This window comes from Gasterosteus aculeatus, chromosome 17 (genome assembly GCF_964276395.1).
Source record: "Gasterosteus aculeatus chromosome 17, fGasAcu3.hap1.1, whole genome shotgun sequence".
Lineage (NCBI taxonomy): Eukaryota > Metazoa > Chordata > Actinopteri > Perciformes > Gasterosteidae > Gasterosteus > Gasterosteus aculeatus.
In genome coordinates, this window is record NC_135705.1 from 1,087,291 (window position 1) to 1,103,440 (window position 16,150).

Consider the following 16,150-nt stretch of genomic DNA (forward strand, 5'->3'; position numbering starts at 1 on the left):
CACTGTGGTGCCCGATTCCATCAGCCTGAAGGCTTCCAGACGAGCCCGATCTGCCACCACCAAATAATCTCATCCTCATCTGAGCCGAGAGCCGAAGGCTTTGTCATGAGACCCAATGATCCACACGTTGCAGTGACATGACACATGTGTTCTTGTGTATGAACCCAGTTGGAATGAATTGGTTGGTGAAATAATGCACATAGCGAGAGCAACGTTATTCTTATTGTCTCGTTTGTTGCGACCTCGGTCTTCTTTCCCCTCATTGGCTCCTCTGTCCCGATGAAGAACAACAGATGCAATCCCCATGCAAATGACCTATAAAACCCCAGATTTAATGAAAAGGCGCATTCTGCCGTATATTTTGTTCAAACACTGATTGTTTGAGCAATCACAAACTAGTTTTTGTCCCCACTGATGTGTTTCACATCTGTTTGGTGTTTACGTATACTAAGAAACGTTCATCATCTTTGTAGTTTATTTCATCAGGAAGGAAGTATAAATACTGTGCGTCATTGCATGTGTGTATTCATTACATTTGACTGATGCTTTTTTTATTGCAATGTTTTCAAATATTTAGACACATTTCATATTCAAAACGCGCCACAGTTTTAAAAATGTTGCCATTTTCATTTTAATTTGAACCAAGATGTTTGATTTGTTTACAGCATCCGATGAGCTCAGGGTTTTCTTCATAGTGGACTGAAGGTTGTATATTTACTCCTCCAGGGTCTGCTGGCTTCAGGAGGCCGTTATGTGCAGTGAGGATTCGGCCAGTTTGAGACTCTGGAGGGTTGAGATGAGAGAGGGAAGGTTTGAGGTTCTCATGCTAGAGACGCTGTCGTGAGTTCAGCTGTTCATTCAGCTTTTGTTCATCACTCCAAACCCTCAGAGATCAGAGCAGCTGAAACTATTTTCTTTGGCGGGTGTCTGGACTCGGCTTCAGGGTTAATGAGTTCAGACATCCAGGAGGAGCTCGTAGCATCTCGCTCGCTGAGTCCTGCTGCTCCTTCTCATTTAAAGGAATCAATGAGGTATTCAAGCTTCTGATCTGATGCCTCGTTAACGGCTCCCGTTGATGATTATTATTAAGTATAAATATCTATATTCTGAGTGAAAAACATTGAATCACTAAACACACATTGACAGTGTGAGTTCATGAATCCCCCTTAAATACATATAGAAACAACTCCATCTTTACAGACTGGATGATAAATAAATAAAGAATAAATTTACAAAGCACGTGAAGGGAAGATTCTTTTATTTGGGGTCATACACGTCTTCACTGAATGGGAGTGAAGTCTTCATACAATCAACAATATGCATCATGTTATCGACTCAATGAACTGCAATAAGATGACAGGTAAATCAGTGAAAGAAGGAGCCTGTAAATGAGCAGTTTATAACCCACAGACAAAAGGCCATGAATGGAAACTCAAAAGCGACCTTGACTTATCTGTTCTACCTATCTGTTTATCTGGACTACCTACCTAAAAGATATGAGTCATAAACCTGCTAATGGACAGTGATTCTAAGAATACGCAGGACGAGGAAGAAGGTTTCGTTCAAGATGAGAGTCACACTCATTTAAGAGCACAGTGACCAACAACGCTCAACACAAAACCAGACAAATACTTGATAAAGATTTAATCATCTGTAGATTCTAAAAACACAGAAAGACAGGATGAACATTTTAAAGAAGTCAAAAAACAATGTTTTCTGTTCAAAATAAAGAATCCTTACTGCTGTTTTATCACACTGATCTTCAGAGGTGATATCTTCACTTTATGTCCTGTGCCAATGAATGGAAACATCCTCTCAGTGAAGGTGTGTGTGAAGGTGTGTATGTGTGTGTTAGTATCAGGATCAGAGAAACGCAGCTTCCCTCCGTTCCAGTCCAGATGCACTCTGATCCTCTGAGCCTTCGTCTGCACAGAGAGATCAGTGGGTGGAGCTGGTGGTGACCGTGCATAGTATTTATCTTCATAGAACAATATTCCCAATATCCCAGACTGTAAGCGTCCTTTCCTCTGGACAGACTCTGGTAACACACCCACACTCCAGCCTCTACCGTCTCCTACTTCAACATCCCAGCTGTGAGTCCCTGAGTTAAATCCCTCAGAGCCCAGAACAACACAGCGTTCATCAAACCTCTCTGGATTATCAGGAAGCTTCTGTCTCTCTCCTCGTCTCCCGCTGGTCAGATCTTCAGACAGGATGAGGTCTGGATAAGCAGTGTTTGGATCCAGAACCACAGGAGTGTAGGAGACCATCTCTTTCATCTTGCTCCAGATGTTGTAGGTCAGGTTTCCCAGGTGTTTGGCCTGGTCTATCAGAGCTCCTGATGGCAGCTGGTGGTCCTCCAGCAGGGGGCGCTGCTGGACTCTTTCCACTGCAGCCTTGTAGTGGTTCAGGAAGGAGACGTCTTCAGCTCTCAGCTGCTCCTCTGTGGCTCTGACTGTGTCTGAAAGAGCTGCTATCTCTCTGCTCAGAGGCTCCATCTTCTCCTCCATCATCTGACTCTTCTGCTTCTCTTCCTCCCTCAGAGCAGAGATCCTGGCCTCCTCTTCCTCCTTTAGAAACTGGTGAAGCTTCTTAAACTGATCCTGAATCAGCCTCTCTGTGTCTCGGGCCTGGACCTTCATGTATGCTGCTGTTTGATCAGACGTCACTTTAACTTGTTCAAGGAGCTTTAACTTCTCCTTTAAGGCCTCCAGAGGTTCCTGAAGGTTCTTCTTGTGTTCTACAGCAGCTTCATCGATGGGTCTGAATCTGTGGTTGGTGTGTTTCTGTGAATCTCTGCAGACGACACACACTGGCTGCAGATGGTCCAGACAGAAGAGTCTGAGCTTCTCAGAGTGCAGACTGCAGAAAGTCTCTGAAGCTCTCTGGTCTCTCTCCACTGAGAAGGACTCACACAGGTTCTTTAACACCAGGTTTGAAGGTGGTTCTGATCTTGAAGATCTTCTCCTACAAACTGGACACTCCTGAGCTTGTTTCTCTCTCCACCAGCTCTTCAGACAGACTTTACAGAAGCTGTGGCTACATGACAGAACAACAGGGTTCTTGAAGACTTCATGACAGACCGGACAGCAGAGATCCTGTTCGGATCTGGAAGCCATTTGGTCTCAAAGCGAAGCTGAAGACACAGAAAGTAGATCAGTCACGGCTTCCCTCCCTCTTCTACTAACTTCACTGTTTCTACTCAAACTCACCTTCAGTCTGTGGAGCGTTCGGTTGTAGTTTCCCTCTTTTCTCTCCTGTAGAATCAATCAGAGGACGTCGTTGGTTTCTTCTTACGATGAATTTGATCGTCTCTTGTCAGTCTGTGTGTCTCTCTTCAGCGAGAAGGAAAGAGAAACTGGTTGGTCTCAGGTGAGTCAGGTGAGGGGAGGAGCTTTGTCACCTGTGAGGAATGTTGTTGGTTGACATGTCACACTGAGGTGTGTCCTGATTCCATTTGGATCCACAGTTGTAGTTTCCCTCTTGTCTCTCCTGTAGAATCAATCAGAGGTCGTTGTTGGTTTCTTCTTACGGTGAATCTGATCGTCTCTCGTCAGTCTGTGTTTCTTTAGTGAGGAAGAATCACAGACTGTGTCGGGTGAGGAGTTCCTCATTCCAAAGTTACCAAACACCTACCACACCTCTAAAAGTCACTTCAACTTCAAAAGAACGTAACTTTATCAGATAAGTGTCTTAGAAATGTTTTTTTACCAAAACTGAAAAGTTACAAAAAAATCACAGAACACACACGCACACACACACACACTCAGAGCATACAGGCGGACACACACTGAAGCGCATGACTTACACATGCAAACACACACAGTGGTACACGGCGAGGACAAAGGTGTGTGTGTGTGTGTGTGTGTGTGTGTGTCCTCAGATCGACAAATACTGAAGTATATTCTACAAAGAGGACTTCATTTTGCACCATTAGCTTGACTTCAGTATTTTCATCAAACAAAAACAAATAGCAGAACCTTTTTATTCAGGAAGCTTTTCCACAAACCCAAAGAAAACAGTGAGATAAATAGTTTAAAACACACATCAGGGGTCCGTTTACAGCATAACGAACTCTGAGTCAGACCCTGAACTCTGAGTTGATTTTTCCTGAGAAGAAACAGGCGTCAGAAGAAGAGGCCGTTGTGCAATAATTGATCACAGTTGAAAAGCCTGTTCACTGTGTTAAGCCCCGCCCCCTGTCAGAGCGGCGTTACCATGGAGCCCAGCTGTCACTCGCACTCTCGTGTTTGTGCCTGTTTCCTTTCCTTCCTCCCTCGCCTGTCATCACCTCCTAGTATTGACTCCTCCTCTCTCATGTCTTCTTCCCTCGTCTCCTCAGAGTATCGTCGCGTCTTTCCTTCCGTGGCCATTGCTGCTCCGCTCATCCTTCTTCTGATGAAATGTCCTAGAGGAGAGAAAAATAGCTCCTTTCCACCTCACCACTCTGGCGGTGCACGTAGCTTAGCACGTGGCTTAGCACGTAGCTTAGCACGTGAATAAAATAGAGTCTAGTTTGTGCTGTATAGTTTGAACAGAAAGTTAATTGAAAAACCTCAACAGGTTCTTTCTTTTCAGAAGAGGTCTAATCGTATTTCTTACTATATTAAAACCAGGAAATTGTTACTGTTAATAATATTTATTAAATACACACATTTAAACTCAACTATGATTTTCTTAATTTGCACTTTATTGATTATTTCAGGGTCACCGTTAAGTTACACTGGATACTGAAAACACACACACACACTACACACACACACACACTCACTACACACTACACACACACACTCACTACACACTACACACACACACTACACACACACACACTACACACACACACACACACACACTACACACACACACACACTCACTACACACTACACACACACACTCACTACACACTACACACACACACTACACACACACACTCACACACACTTGTACGTGGTGCAGCTGCTGTGATCAGAGCTTGTTTTTAACATTATTAAACGTGAACACGACCTCTTGTTGTGGCCCAGCTGTGCAGCAGCAAGTTACTCATCTCTGGACCCCTGAGCCGTGCACGTGCATCTGTGCACGTGCACGTGATGCTGCTGCTCAAAGTGTCCAGCAGCTTTTATTCCTTTAGATGGAACATGGAGATGAGCAGCAGGGCTGTTGAAGTGGACCAGTGAAGTAGTGAAAGTTCTCTCACATGGTTTTTGATGAAACCTCCTCCTCCTCCCCCACCTCCATCCCCTCCTCCTCCTCCCCCACCTCCATCCCCTCCTCCTTCATCCCTCCTCCATCCCCTCCTCCTCCTTCATCTCACACTGTAAACTGAACATTAAAAGTTCTTCACGTTGTATTTCTACTTTGCTCCGCTTTGTGTTATTCATTTAAATCTCAACTAAAATCTAGTACCTCCCCCCGTAGTTCTGTTACGTTTCCCTGTCTTAATGCCTCCTCCTCCTCCTCCTCCTCTCCCGCCTCCTCCCCCTCCTCCCGCCTCCAGACCCCTCTAATCCATCTCTCTCGACTTTCTCTGACATCTTTCTTTTTTTCCATCGTGAGCAACACTCTCTTTGCCATCAATCTCCTGCTGCTGTCCGAGGCCTCTTAAGAACCCTCCTCCCCCTCCTCCCCCTCCTCCCTCCTCCCCCTCCTCCCCCTCCTCCCCATCCTCCCTCCCCTCCCTCCTCCCCCTCCTCCCCCTCCTTCCCCTCTCTCTCTCTGACTCCTCACGCTCTCCTTCATTCATCTTTTACATCTCTCCCACCTCAGCTGCCTTCGGACTTTCCATTCTGCTGCTGTCTCGTCCACTTAACCTTCTCCTCCCCACTCGTCTGTCTCTCCGACTCTTCCTCCTTCCCTATGTCGGCCCTGTCATCCCCCTCCTCCTCCTCCTCCTCCTCCTCCTCCTCCTCCTCCCTCTTTTCCTCTCGCTTTCACTCTCACCTTTTCTTTCTTTCCAACTCCTTCCCTTAAGTTCCACAAACTGCTGCTGTTCCACAGCCGGTCTGCTCTCCCACCGACTCTATTCATTATTCTTATCTCCTCCTGTGTGTGTTCTTGTGCGTCAATGTGTCTGTTCTCTACTGAACTTGCGCCCTTTCGTTTTATGTTGGTGTAACAGCCACCGGAGCACAGTGATAAGTGGACAGTGAAGGAGGGACGTAGGTGAAGTAGGTCACAGTCTCCCTAAATGTTCTTAATCTGTGCTGCAGAGTTCGGCATCGCGCCTCCACACAGTAAGTGGCCAAAAGCAAAAGAGGACCGAGTGGATTCCGTCCTGTGAGCAATCCTCGTGATACGTTCATGAGGCCTGTGGGAGAGCGACGGTGTCTGGGTTACGTAACGTGCGTGCTGAGCTCGGCGGTTTGTGGGCTCCATTTAAAGCTCTTTACGCTTTCAGCGTCTCACGTCAACAGAAACTAGTTCTGCAGCTCTTTTTATGTCCTCGTTCTTAAAGACAGCCGAGCATCTGAAGGATGTTTAATGCCTCCGCCGCCCTCGACTTGATACAGTCTTTACGTTTTATAGGAGCGGAGGAGGGTAAGAGGAGCATAACCGGCTAAATACCCAAACATTCCAAATGCAGTGAATCTAATCAAAGGAGCCGATGTGACGGGAAGCGTCCTGCAACACGTTCATCACACTCGACTGCTCACGAATCAGCCGGAGGCCACGAGGGCTGAACGGGCTGAACGGGAGCAACCGGCTCCTCTGTGAGTGATCTTTGCACCCCAGGGACGGACGCCGCGCCCTGTGTGTACTTCAGGGACGGACGCCGCGCCCCGTGTGTACTTCAGGGACGGACGCCGCGCCCCGTGTGTACTTCAGGGACGGACGCCGCGCCCTGTGTGTACTTCAGGGACGGACGCCGCGCCCCGTGGTTACTTCAGGGAACCTGGCAGCGCCGACCGCTCGTTACCCACCGGGGACGGCGCTCACAGGCCCATCAGGGGCTCCAGGCTTCACGGCGCCAGTTGAAGGATCCTCCGCTCGGGGCCCGACAGATGGATTCCCTTTTATTTCTGACCTTAAAGCTCCTGGTGTTCATCTCTTTGTAACAGAAGAGGGGAGTTCTACGGGAGAGAATCCTTCATTGGTCCCCAGCAGGGAAATGTGTTGTTGCATCAGCACAAAGAATAAATAACAATGATAATAGTAATAAAAGGAAGAAGAAGCGTTTGTTTTATGAACCTTTTATGACAGAAGATGTGGCTCAAAGTGCTTCATGAGAGAAAATGATCAATTACACCGGCGATAATAAAAGACAAAGAGAAAAATAAAAATCCAAAAATGCGGTTCAACTTTCTGATAAAAAAACACTGATAAAAATTGTTTCTTTTATTTTGTAAATCCTTCTACTAAGTTAACAAAATAAAACACAAAACATGACGTAATCAAATTAGTGGGTTGACTCATACTTTCTTTCTTTCCTCATCCTCAATAATAGATTCTGATAAATTGCACGCTTTGTATCTTTTAATCTGAATTACAATATTCCGCGAGGTCTCTGACCTGCTCATACATTTGTAGGCATGAATATTAAAAGCTTCATCTGCTGCGGAACAGGAGCGCGTATGTAGGTCAGTGAACACAGGTTCCTTCATGTCACGTTAGCACGCAGGATCCACTGAGCTACCAACGCGTAATAGAATCCTGCTTCATGCACATCCAATATCCTAATGGTGTCTCAGGCCTTCACTCAAATCACACAGACAGTGTATTTACAGCAGCATCGGCGACATGAGATCAACAACTGCAGCACATAATCCTCATTGTTAGAAAGGGTACTGACAGCAGGAGGTCTTACAACATGCATTCTCTCCAGTGACCAGCAGGGGGCGACTCCTCTGGTGCCATAGAAGTCTATGAGAAAATGACTCCACTTCTCTTACTGTAGATTGTTTGCCTCCATATGGAGCCAAATAAAGTGTTCATATTAATGCTTTCATGAAAATGACACCGTGTCCGAGGAAACAGTGACGTTCCCCCCAATAATACATGAATACATCTTATCCATGTTTGAGCTCCTATAATGACATCTCGCCCCGGGAGAATTACAGCTCTATATATTTATATCTACATTTGATCACTAGAATTATCTCATTTTAACCGCCTCTAAAAAAAGACAGCAAAAGAAGGTTGTGTAGCTGCTGCTGCTGCTGACGGCTGATCTTTCCCAGCATGCAAGAGTGTCTTCTTCTCCTCCCACATCGAATGGTTTCTGTCACAGAGCGGAGTCCTAATGAGACCCCCCCTCACCCTCCCTCCCTCCCTGCCCCCCACTAAGAGATACCGGGGAAGTCAAATTAACGGACTCGGTTTGCGCCCGTGTGAAGGCGTGTGATGATGCGATGAGATGTTGGAACATCTGGGACCTGATGACACCTTTCAGGGTGGTTTGACCGAGACACATACCTTATATGGTCTGTCTTCAGAATGGACAGGATGAACACATACCTTATATGTTCTGTCTTCAGAATGGACAGGATGAACACATGCCTTATATGGTCTGTCTTCAGAATGGACAGGATGGACACATACCTTATATGGTCTGTCTTCAGAATGGACAGGATGGACACATGCCTTATATGGTCTGTGTTTGGAATGGACAGGATGGACACATACCTTATATGGTCTGTCTTTAGGATGGACACATACCTTTTATGGTCTGTCTTTGGAATGGACAGGATGGACACATACCTTATATGGTCTATCTTCAGAATGGACAGGATGGACACATACCTTATATGTTCTGTCTTCAGAATGGACAGGATGAACACATGCCTTATATGGTCTGTCTTCAGAATGGACAGGATGGACACATACCTTATATGGTCTGTCTTCAGAATGGACAGGATGGACACATGCCTTATATGGTCTGTGTTTGGAATGGACAGGATGGACACATACCTTATATGGTCTGTCTTTAGGATGGACACATACCTTTTATGGTCTGTCTTTGGAATGGACAGGATGGACACATACCTTATATGGTCTGTCTTTAGGATGGACACATACCTTATATGGTCTGTCTTCAGAATGGACAGGATGGACACATACCTTATATGGTCTGTCTTCAGAATGGACAGGATGGACACATACCTTATATGGTCTGTCTTTAGGATGGACACATACCTTATATGGTCTGTCTTTGGAATGGACAGGATGGACACATACCTTATATGGTCTGTCTTTAGGATGGACACATACCTTATATGGTCTGTCTTCAGAATGGACAGAATGGACACATACCTTATATGGTCTGTCTTCAGAATGGACAGGATGGACACATACCTTATATGGTCTGTCTTCAGAATGGACAGGATGGACACATACCTTATATGGTCTGTCTTTAGGATGGACACATACCTTATATGGTCTGTCTTTGGAATGGACAGGATGGACACATACCTTATATGGTCTGTCTTTAGAATGGACAGGATGGACACATACCTTATATGGTCTGTCTTTGGAATGGACAGGATGGACACATACCTTATATGGTCTGTCTTCAGAATGGACAGGATGGACACATACCGTATATGGTCTGTCTTTAGAATGGACAGGATGGACACATGCCTTATATGGTCTGTCTTCAGAATGGACAGGATGGACACAGACCGTATATGGTCTGTCTTTGGAATGGACAGGATGGACACATACCTTATATGGTCTGTCTTTGGAATGGACAGGATGGACACATACCTTATATGGTCTGTCTTTAGAATGGACAGGATGGACACAGACCGTATATGGTCTGTCTTTGGAATGGACAGGATGGACACATACCTTATATGGTCTGTCTTTGGAATGGACAGGATGGACACATACCTTATATGGTCTGTCTTTAGAATGGACAGGATGGACACATGCCTTATATGGTCTGTCTTTGGAATGGACAGGATGGACACATACCTTATATGGTCTGTCTTAGAATGGACAGGATGGACACATACCTTATATGGTCTGTCTTCAGAATGGACAGGATGGACACAGACCCAACAGACATTTAATAAATCGGACTCGATGAAAAATCAGCTTTTTGTTTGGTTTTTATGTGATTGGAAAGTTGCATTCAGGGACGTTTTGGCGTCACAATGAGAATATTTACTGTTTACCAGAGCAAAAACAGTGCAAAGCCACATAAGAAGAAAACCCTCATCAGGAACCTTTGCGACGCTCCACATCGTGCTACTGAGTTGTGGTTGTAAAGAGACAGTACTTCCCTAAATGTATGTTTCACCAGCGGAGATCTTTTTTCAACCCTGAAATTACTTCCAAGGAAGCAGCGCGGTTTGCTTTAATGTGATGCTTTGTTTATTATGTTTTTAGATAACTGTCGGACCGCAGCGGCTCACCAGATAAATGAGCCACTTAACCTCGCCGCGGTCCGGCGCTCAGCTTCATCTGCTCGTCTCGTCGCTCCATCGCCCGATAACAAGAAAACAATCTGTTTTTTCTTTCCCTCTCGGAGGGACGTCCTGATTAAAGAGGCTGCGGTTCATCTCTTTATCTGTCCTCACGGCTCCGGTGACGCTTTCTGACAATGGCTGACATAGAAACGGAAAAAGCTAAACGCAGATATACAAATACACGATTAGTGTTGAAACAAGACGCAGGTGGACAGATGGAATCGGAGTGTTGTAGTTGTTTAGTTTTTCTTCCGTATCTGATGAGTCACTGATGGGAGAAGACTTCAGAGCTCGTGTCTAATTAAAGCGTATTTGAAGCTGCAGATATAAATTGTAATCTTTAGCGATGCTGATCACTACAACTTTCAGGTAAATCTAGTGACACATAGAGAGTGCAAAGCCCCTCAAAGTGTTTTGTAATTATTTATTTAACAAATACTTTGTCAATCTGAAATGACCTTTTGTCTGATAACATCGATCCATGCACCCGACCCACAGATGATTTTGTAGACATCCCACATTATTTGAATGTTATGTACCTACCTTAACCCCCCGAAACATAACTGAGTGGCTTTCGGTGTGTCTTTTTGAAAAGACTGGATGCAGTTAATAATCACACACATCTTAAACTAAGAACCGTTGTGTTGTTTCATTTGCACGAATACGATGAATACAACAGTTTGGTGAAGCAGTTGCTATGATTGCTTCAAATCTCAGTCATTAGTGGAATGAATATATAAATGTATGTGAAGAAAATGACTCTACTTCTGTGTAGTGACCAGCAGGGGGCGACTCCTCTGCTCCCATAGACGTCTATGAGGAAATGACTCTACTTCTCTGTAGTGACCAGCAGGGGGCGACTCCTCTGCTCCCATAGACGTCTATGAGGAAATGACTCTACTTCTCTGTAGTGACCAGCAGGGGGCGACTCCTCTGCTCCCATAGACGTCTATGAGGAAATGACTCTACTTCTCTGTAGTGACCAGCAGGGGGCGACTCCTCTGCTCCCATAGACGTCTATGAGGAAATGACTCTACTTCTCTGTAGTGACCAGCAGGGGGCGACTCCTCTGCTCCCATAGACGTCTATGAGGAAATGACTCTACTTCTCTGTAGTGACCAGCAGGGGGCGACTCCTCTGCTCCCATAGACGTCTATGAGGAAATGACTCTACTTCTCTGTAGTGACCAGCAGGGGGCGACTCCTCTGCTCCCATAGACGTCTATGAGGAAATGACTCTACTTCTCTCTTGATTTATTCCCTCAGTAAACATTGTAAACATGAGTTTATCAGGGGACGCTTTAGGGCGGGGCTACACGCTGATTGACACCCCCCCCCCCCCCCCCCTCTTCTCGCCCAGCTGTACATCCAGACGACCACGCTCACCATCTCCATGAACCTGAGTGCGTCCGTGGCCCTCGGGATGCTCTACATGCCCAAAGTCTACGTCATCCTCTTCCACCCGGAGCTCAACGTGCAGAAGAGGAAACGCTCCTTCAAGGCCGTCGCCACGGCCGCCACCATGTCGTCCCGCCTCTCCCACAAGGCCAGCGACCGGCCCAACGGCGAGGCCAAGACGGAGCTGTGCGAGAGCGTCGACCCCAACAGTAAGTCCACGCCTCGGCTCGGCCCCAGCCGGGACCTTGATGAGGGGAAGGCTGAATGAACGAGTCACATACGGGTTAAAGGAGCCGTAACGCCAGTGGGAATCTATTGGAACGTAACAACGCGTAACAACGCGTCATTATCTTACTCGCCCAACCGTGTGTTTATTGCACATCCTTCTGGACTGGATTTGAATGTGAAGAGTGAGGGGTGAGATTAAGTGAATTAACCTCTCTGAATACCTGGACTGAAAACACAGAAATACTTTAGAGTGAAAGTCGTTTTTCTCTGATTGACGCCCCTCTCATGTCTGCAAGTGGCAAAATATTTCAAATATTTCTGTTATATTTGGAAACAAATATAGCAACTTTTTTCTGTGAAGCTTCATTTCCTCTTGTAACAATTATGCTGAATTTAAATTAACATTAAAAGTAACAGTATCTTTGTTTGCTTTCCTGCTCTGAAGGAAATCCAAATGCAAAGAAAGGAATTCAAAGAAAAACGCTTCAATTTGTGTGTTCGAGGAATAAAAAGTGCACAAATGACAACTTTTGGGTTTCTCAGGGACGTCGACCAAAATACCACTTTTGTAGTAGTATCGTTCTAATTATCTTACGTGTTAGTTGGTTATTTCCGACTTTCAAAAGGCGGAATTCTAAATCATCACCTGTCCTCGTTTATCGGTCTATTTCATTCCGTAAGAAAGAAAGAAAAACCACGAGCAGCAAACACACGGCCCATGAGCCGTCCTGCCGGTCACACGCCGCTGCGTCAGCAGACTGCAGCTCAGTCCCCCCCCCCCCCCCTCTCAGCTGACCTCCCCCCCTCTCAGCTGATCCCCCCCCCCTCTCAGCTGACCCCCCCCCCTCTCAGCTGATCCCCCCCCCCCCCCCACAAAGGCTTCTACTGCTCGCCGCTCTTCAAAGGCCAAATCCCTCTGATTCTGCTCTCACAAGGACTCTCCGGCCTTTCTCCAAAACGCTGATTGCTGACACAACAAAGGCAAAACCTCTATAGACCCGGCTGCTCTTACAAGCCCCCCCACCCCCCTTTAACCCCCCAGCACTGAAATCCCTCCGCTGCCTTCATGGCTTTGGGGATAAGCCTTTCTAACTCACAGACAGGATATGACGTAACGTGGGGGACGTCGAGGGGCTTGTGTGGTAGAATAGATGTATTTCTTCTGAGCTTAATGGTTTTAAATGTGAACTTTATGCAGCAAATACAAAGCAAGTGGCGTAGAACTTTATTCCTGCATATCACGGCTTTATGAAACATGTGATCTATCCGTGATAGAACCTGCAAGCGATCTTTAAAGGGTTTCTTTGTCTGAATCAGCGGTAAACTACAACATCTAATGACATCATGCGTGTACAAATACAGCAGAGACGTTGTATTTATACCACATCGACGCTTCATGCACGTATTCATACCAGTATTCATAGAGTTTGTCTCGACCTCAGACAGCTGTCTACTTTTGCCCCATTTCTGATTCAACAAAGTCAGCAGTAAAAATAAGTCTGACCTCCTGAGGTCGTCGGTCTGAAGCATCGGCGCCGTGTGGAGTTTAGTTAGTTAGTCCAGTGGTTCCCAACCTAAGGGGTCGGGCCCCTCCGATGGGTCCTGTACAGGTCTGAGGGGTCGTGAGATGATCAACGGGAGGGAACCAGATCTGATCCACCTATTTTATTTTGGTGGGATTTCATTTTAAAGTAGTAAAATCTTCCTGAAGAGAAAAGACGCGTTTCACTTGTTTTGTTTTGTCTTCGGCTGCAGATTTTTTCTTTTGAGTTGTGACTCTGTGACGAATCTCCTCACTGAACAACACCGAATTGTGAGAGAAAAACCAGCTGAATCTCTGAGGCATTCGCTTCCCTTCCAGAGTCCATAACTCTCCTTTTAAACTCTGCAATCATTTAATCACTGATCACTTCACCTTCACGACACTGAACACCAGTTTGGTCTCTTCTTTCTCTTTTTTTAAGGTCCGGCAGCAAAGAAGAAGTTTGTGAGCTACAACGACCTGGTGATCTAACGGCGTCCGAGCGCCGGCCTGAAACGCGAGCGACGTCGGAGGCGCCTGGTTCTCCGGCCCTGCTGAGCGAGGAACCGGAGAGCCGGAAAAGAAGAAGAAGAAGCGGCAGAGAAGAGGGTTTTTTCTCCTTGTTGTTGTTTAGTTCTATGGTCTCATGTGCTCCATCGCCCACCAGCAGACTTACGGACGCTGAAGAAAAGCCTCGCGGGACTTTTTCCTCTGGACCTTCACTCACTCAGAGAGACGCGAGGGAGCTCGGAGGGCGAAGACGCCCCCGGAAAAAAGACGCCGCGTCGACTCTCTCTCTGCCCTTGATGTCAAACGGCGGCGGTCAGACCGCTTTTTACGAAGCCCCGCCTCCTCTCGTCCTTCAATGTACTTCCCACCTGCAAGTTTTCGGGACCTTCCCCGTCCTCCGTGTGTGTGTGTGTGGTTCTTCAGCGCTTAAGTGTCCCTCTGGTTGTCCCTTTTATTGATTTCCTTCTCCTTCCCGAGGCGGCGGCGGCCGCGGCGTTGCGCAGTGTGTTTTTTGTTGAAGCCGCCTCCTTCGCTTTGACGCCGGCGTCACGCTGACGCCACAAAGACTGACGTCGACCTGCAGGCCGGCTGTGCTCTTTTGACTCCGTGATTTGTGGACGGGTCGCGTTCGGGTCGGAAGGGGGTCACGCCGTTCGCGCCGCGAGTCGCGGGGAGCCGGCGTCGAGCAGTCCTGAAGGGTTGGAAAGTCGGGGCGGCTCGCGTGTGTCGCCCTCCGTCCGTTCGGCTGAAATGTTTTCCGTGTCCTCCATGATTTGTGTCTCTCTCTGCAGACTGACGTGGACCCGGCGGCGCCCAGACGCTGGGACGCCTGCATGCGCGGCTCCCGTTCAGCTCGCACATCTTTACCTCGCCCCACGGCCGCCTGCCTGAAAAGAACCGCTCGGGCCCGACTTCAGGGGTCCGGGCGAGCAATGTGGACATAAGACACAGAACCTGTGCCGTCCCCCTTAACTGACAGCTACTCGCCTCGTTTCAGGCGACGAGCTCGAGGTCGTATCTGAGTTTTCTGACGTGGTGGAGAAAAAAAAAAGAAAAAAATCCTCAGTGGACACGAAGCCGCGAAAAAATAAACGGTGGTGATTTAAAGGCGTTTTTTTGTTTGAGCGGTTTGACTTGTTTGTGTGATGAACGCGTTCCCACCACAACACGCGTGTTCCTCCTCCACCGGCACACACGCTTCCTCTGCTTTGTAGGTGTGTGCTGATGCTCACGACGACGACGACCCTTGGCGGTGTTGTAGTCGACTTTAAGAAGAAGCCGCTGATACGACTAAAGGGTGTTGATGTCGAGGTTGTCAATGCATGCCCGATGTGTTCGATGTTGAATCCAAAAAAATGAGAAAAAAAGTTACGAAAATAACGAAATCCTCTGAAGAGTCGATTCCGCCCGTCTGCTCTGAATTGTACCGTTTCTTTATTTTCTGTTAGTTTTATTTCTTTCTCTCTTTACGTTCCTGGAAGCCATGGAAACAAGATGATTATATATTTAAAAGAGAGAAAATCCACAAAGAGGAAGCATGTATGTTTTCTACTGTTTGTACCTGTTATATTAATGTCGCCCTCGCTGCTTATGTGCCGATGTCGTGCGAGAGGTTTTACATTCGGCCGCTCATGCAACTCTCTGTGTTGTTGTCCGAGACATGAAATAAAAAGAAACATTTGCTTATTTTCTTAGATTTGTTCCCCCGAGGAAACGCAGTGTTGGTGCTCGTGTCTGACTCGCTTTAATGAGCTTGAGGAATATTTGATTCACGCATCAGAACCACGACCCCCCCTCACCCTCCTGACCCCATCTCGACCCCCCCTCATCCCCCCCCTGACCCCCCTCTCACTCCCCCCTGACCCCCCCTCACCCTCCTGACCCCCCCTTACTCCCCCTCATCCCCCCCCTTTATTATCAATAAAAAAAACACCGTAACGATGCTGAAGGCCACTGTGCTCTTCTACAAAGCTTCACCCTCTGCACCGAGACACAGGAGGAGATGGAGGTCTGATGGAGGAGATGGAGGTCTGAAGGAGAAGATGGAGGTCTGATGGAGGAGATGGAGGTCTGAAGGAGGTCTG

General features: G+C 47.0%; 2 protein-coding genes across 2 annotated transcripts in view; one reads left to right on the forward strand and one right to left on the reverse strand.

Moving 5' to 3' along the window:
- The window catches only part of grm7 (glutamate metabotropic receptor 7), an 84,290-nt gene extending 68,541 nt beyond the window's left edge, over nucleotides 1–15,749 (forward strand). Inside the window, exons 9-10 of the mRNA XM_040204326.2 lie at nucleotides 11,769–12,015; nucleotides 13,999–15,749. Coding sequence (XP_040060260.2) covers nucleotides 11,769–12,015; nucleotides 13,999–14,048 — 297 coding nt within the window. The 3' untranslated portion in view covers nucleotides 14,049–15,749. The remainder of the gene's footprint in view (nucleotides 1–11,768; nucleotides 12,016–13,998) is intronic.
- On the reverse strand, nucleotides 1,242–3,545 carry LOC120814232 (zinc-binding protein A33). Its single transcript, XM_040169640.2, has 2 exons — nucleotides 3,213–3,545; nucleotides 1,242–3,136 (listed from the first exon to the last, which is right to left on the reverse strand). Exon 2 carries the CDS (start codon nucleotides 3,117–3,119, stop codon nucleotides 1,737–1,739), a length of 1,383 nt encoding a protein of 460 aa, XP_040025574.2. The 5' UTR covers nucleotides 3,120–3,136; nucleotides 3,213–3,545; the 3' UTR covers nucleotides 1,242–1,736.
- Nucleotides 15,750–16,150: the final 401 nt, after the last annotated feature.

Bases quoted from the DNA above. Each gene is read 5' to 3' on its own strand.
- LOC120814232 (XM_040169640.2), bottom strand. From the start codon at position 3,119: ATGGCTTCCAGATCCGAACAGGATCTCTGCTGTCCGGTCTGTCATGAA.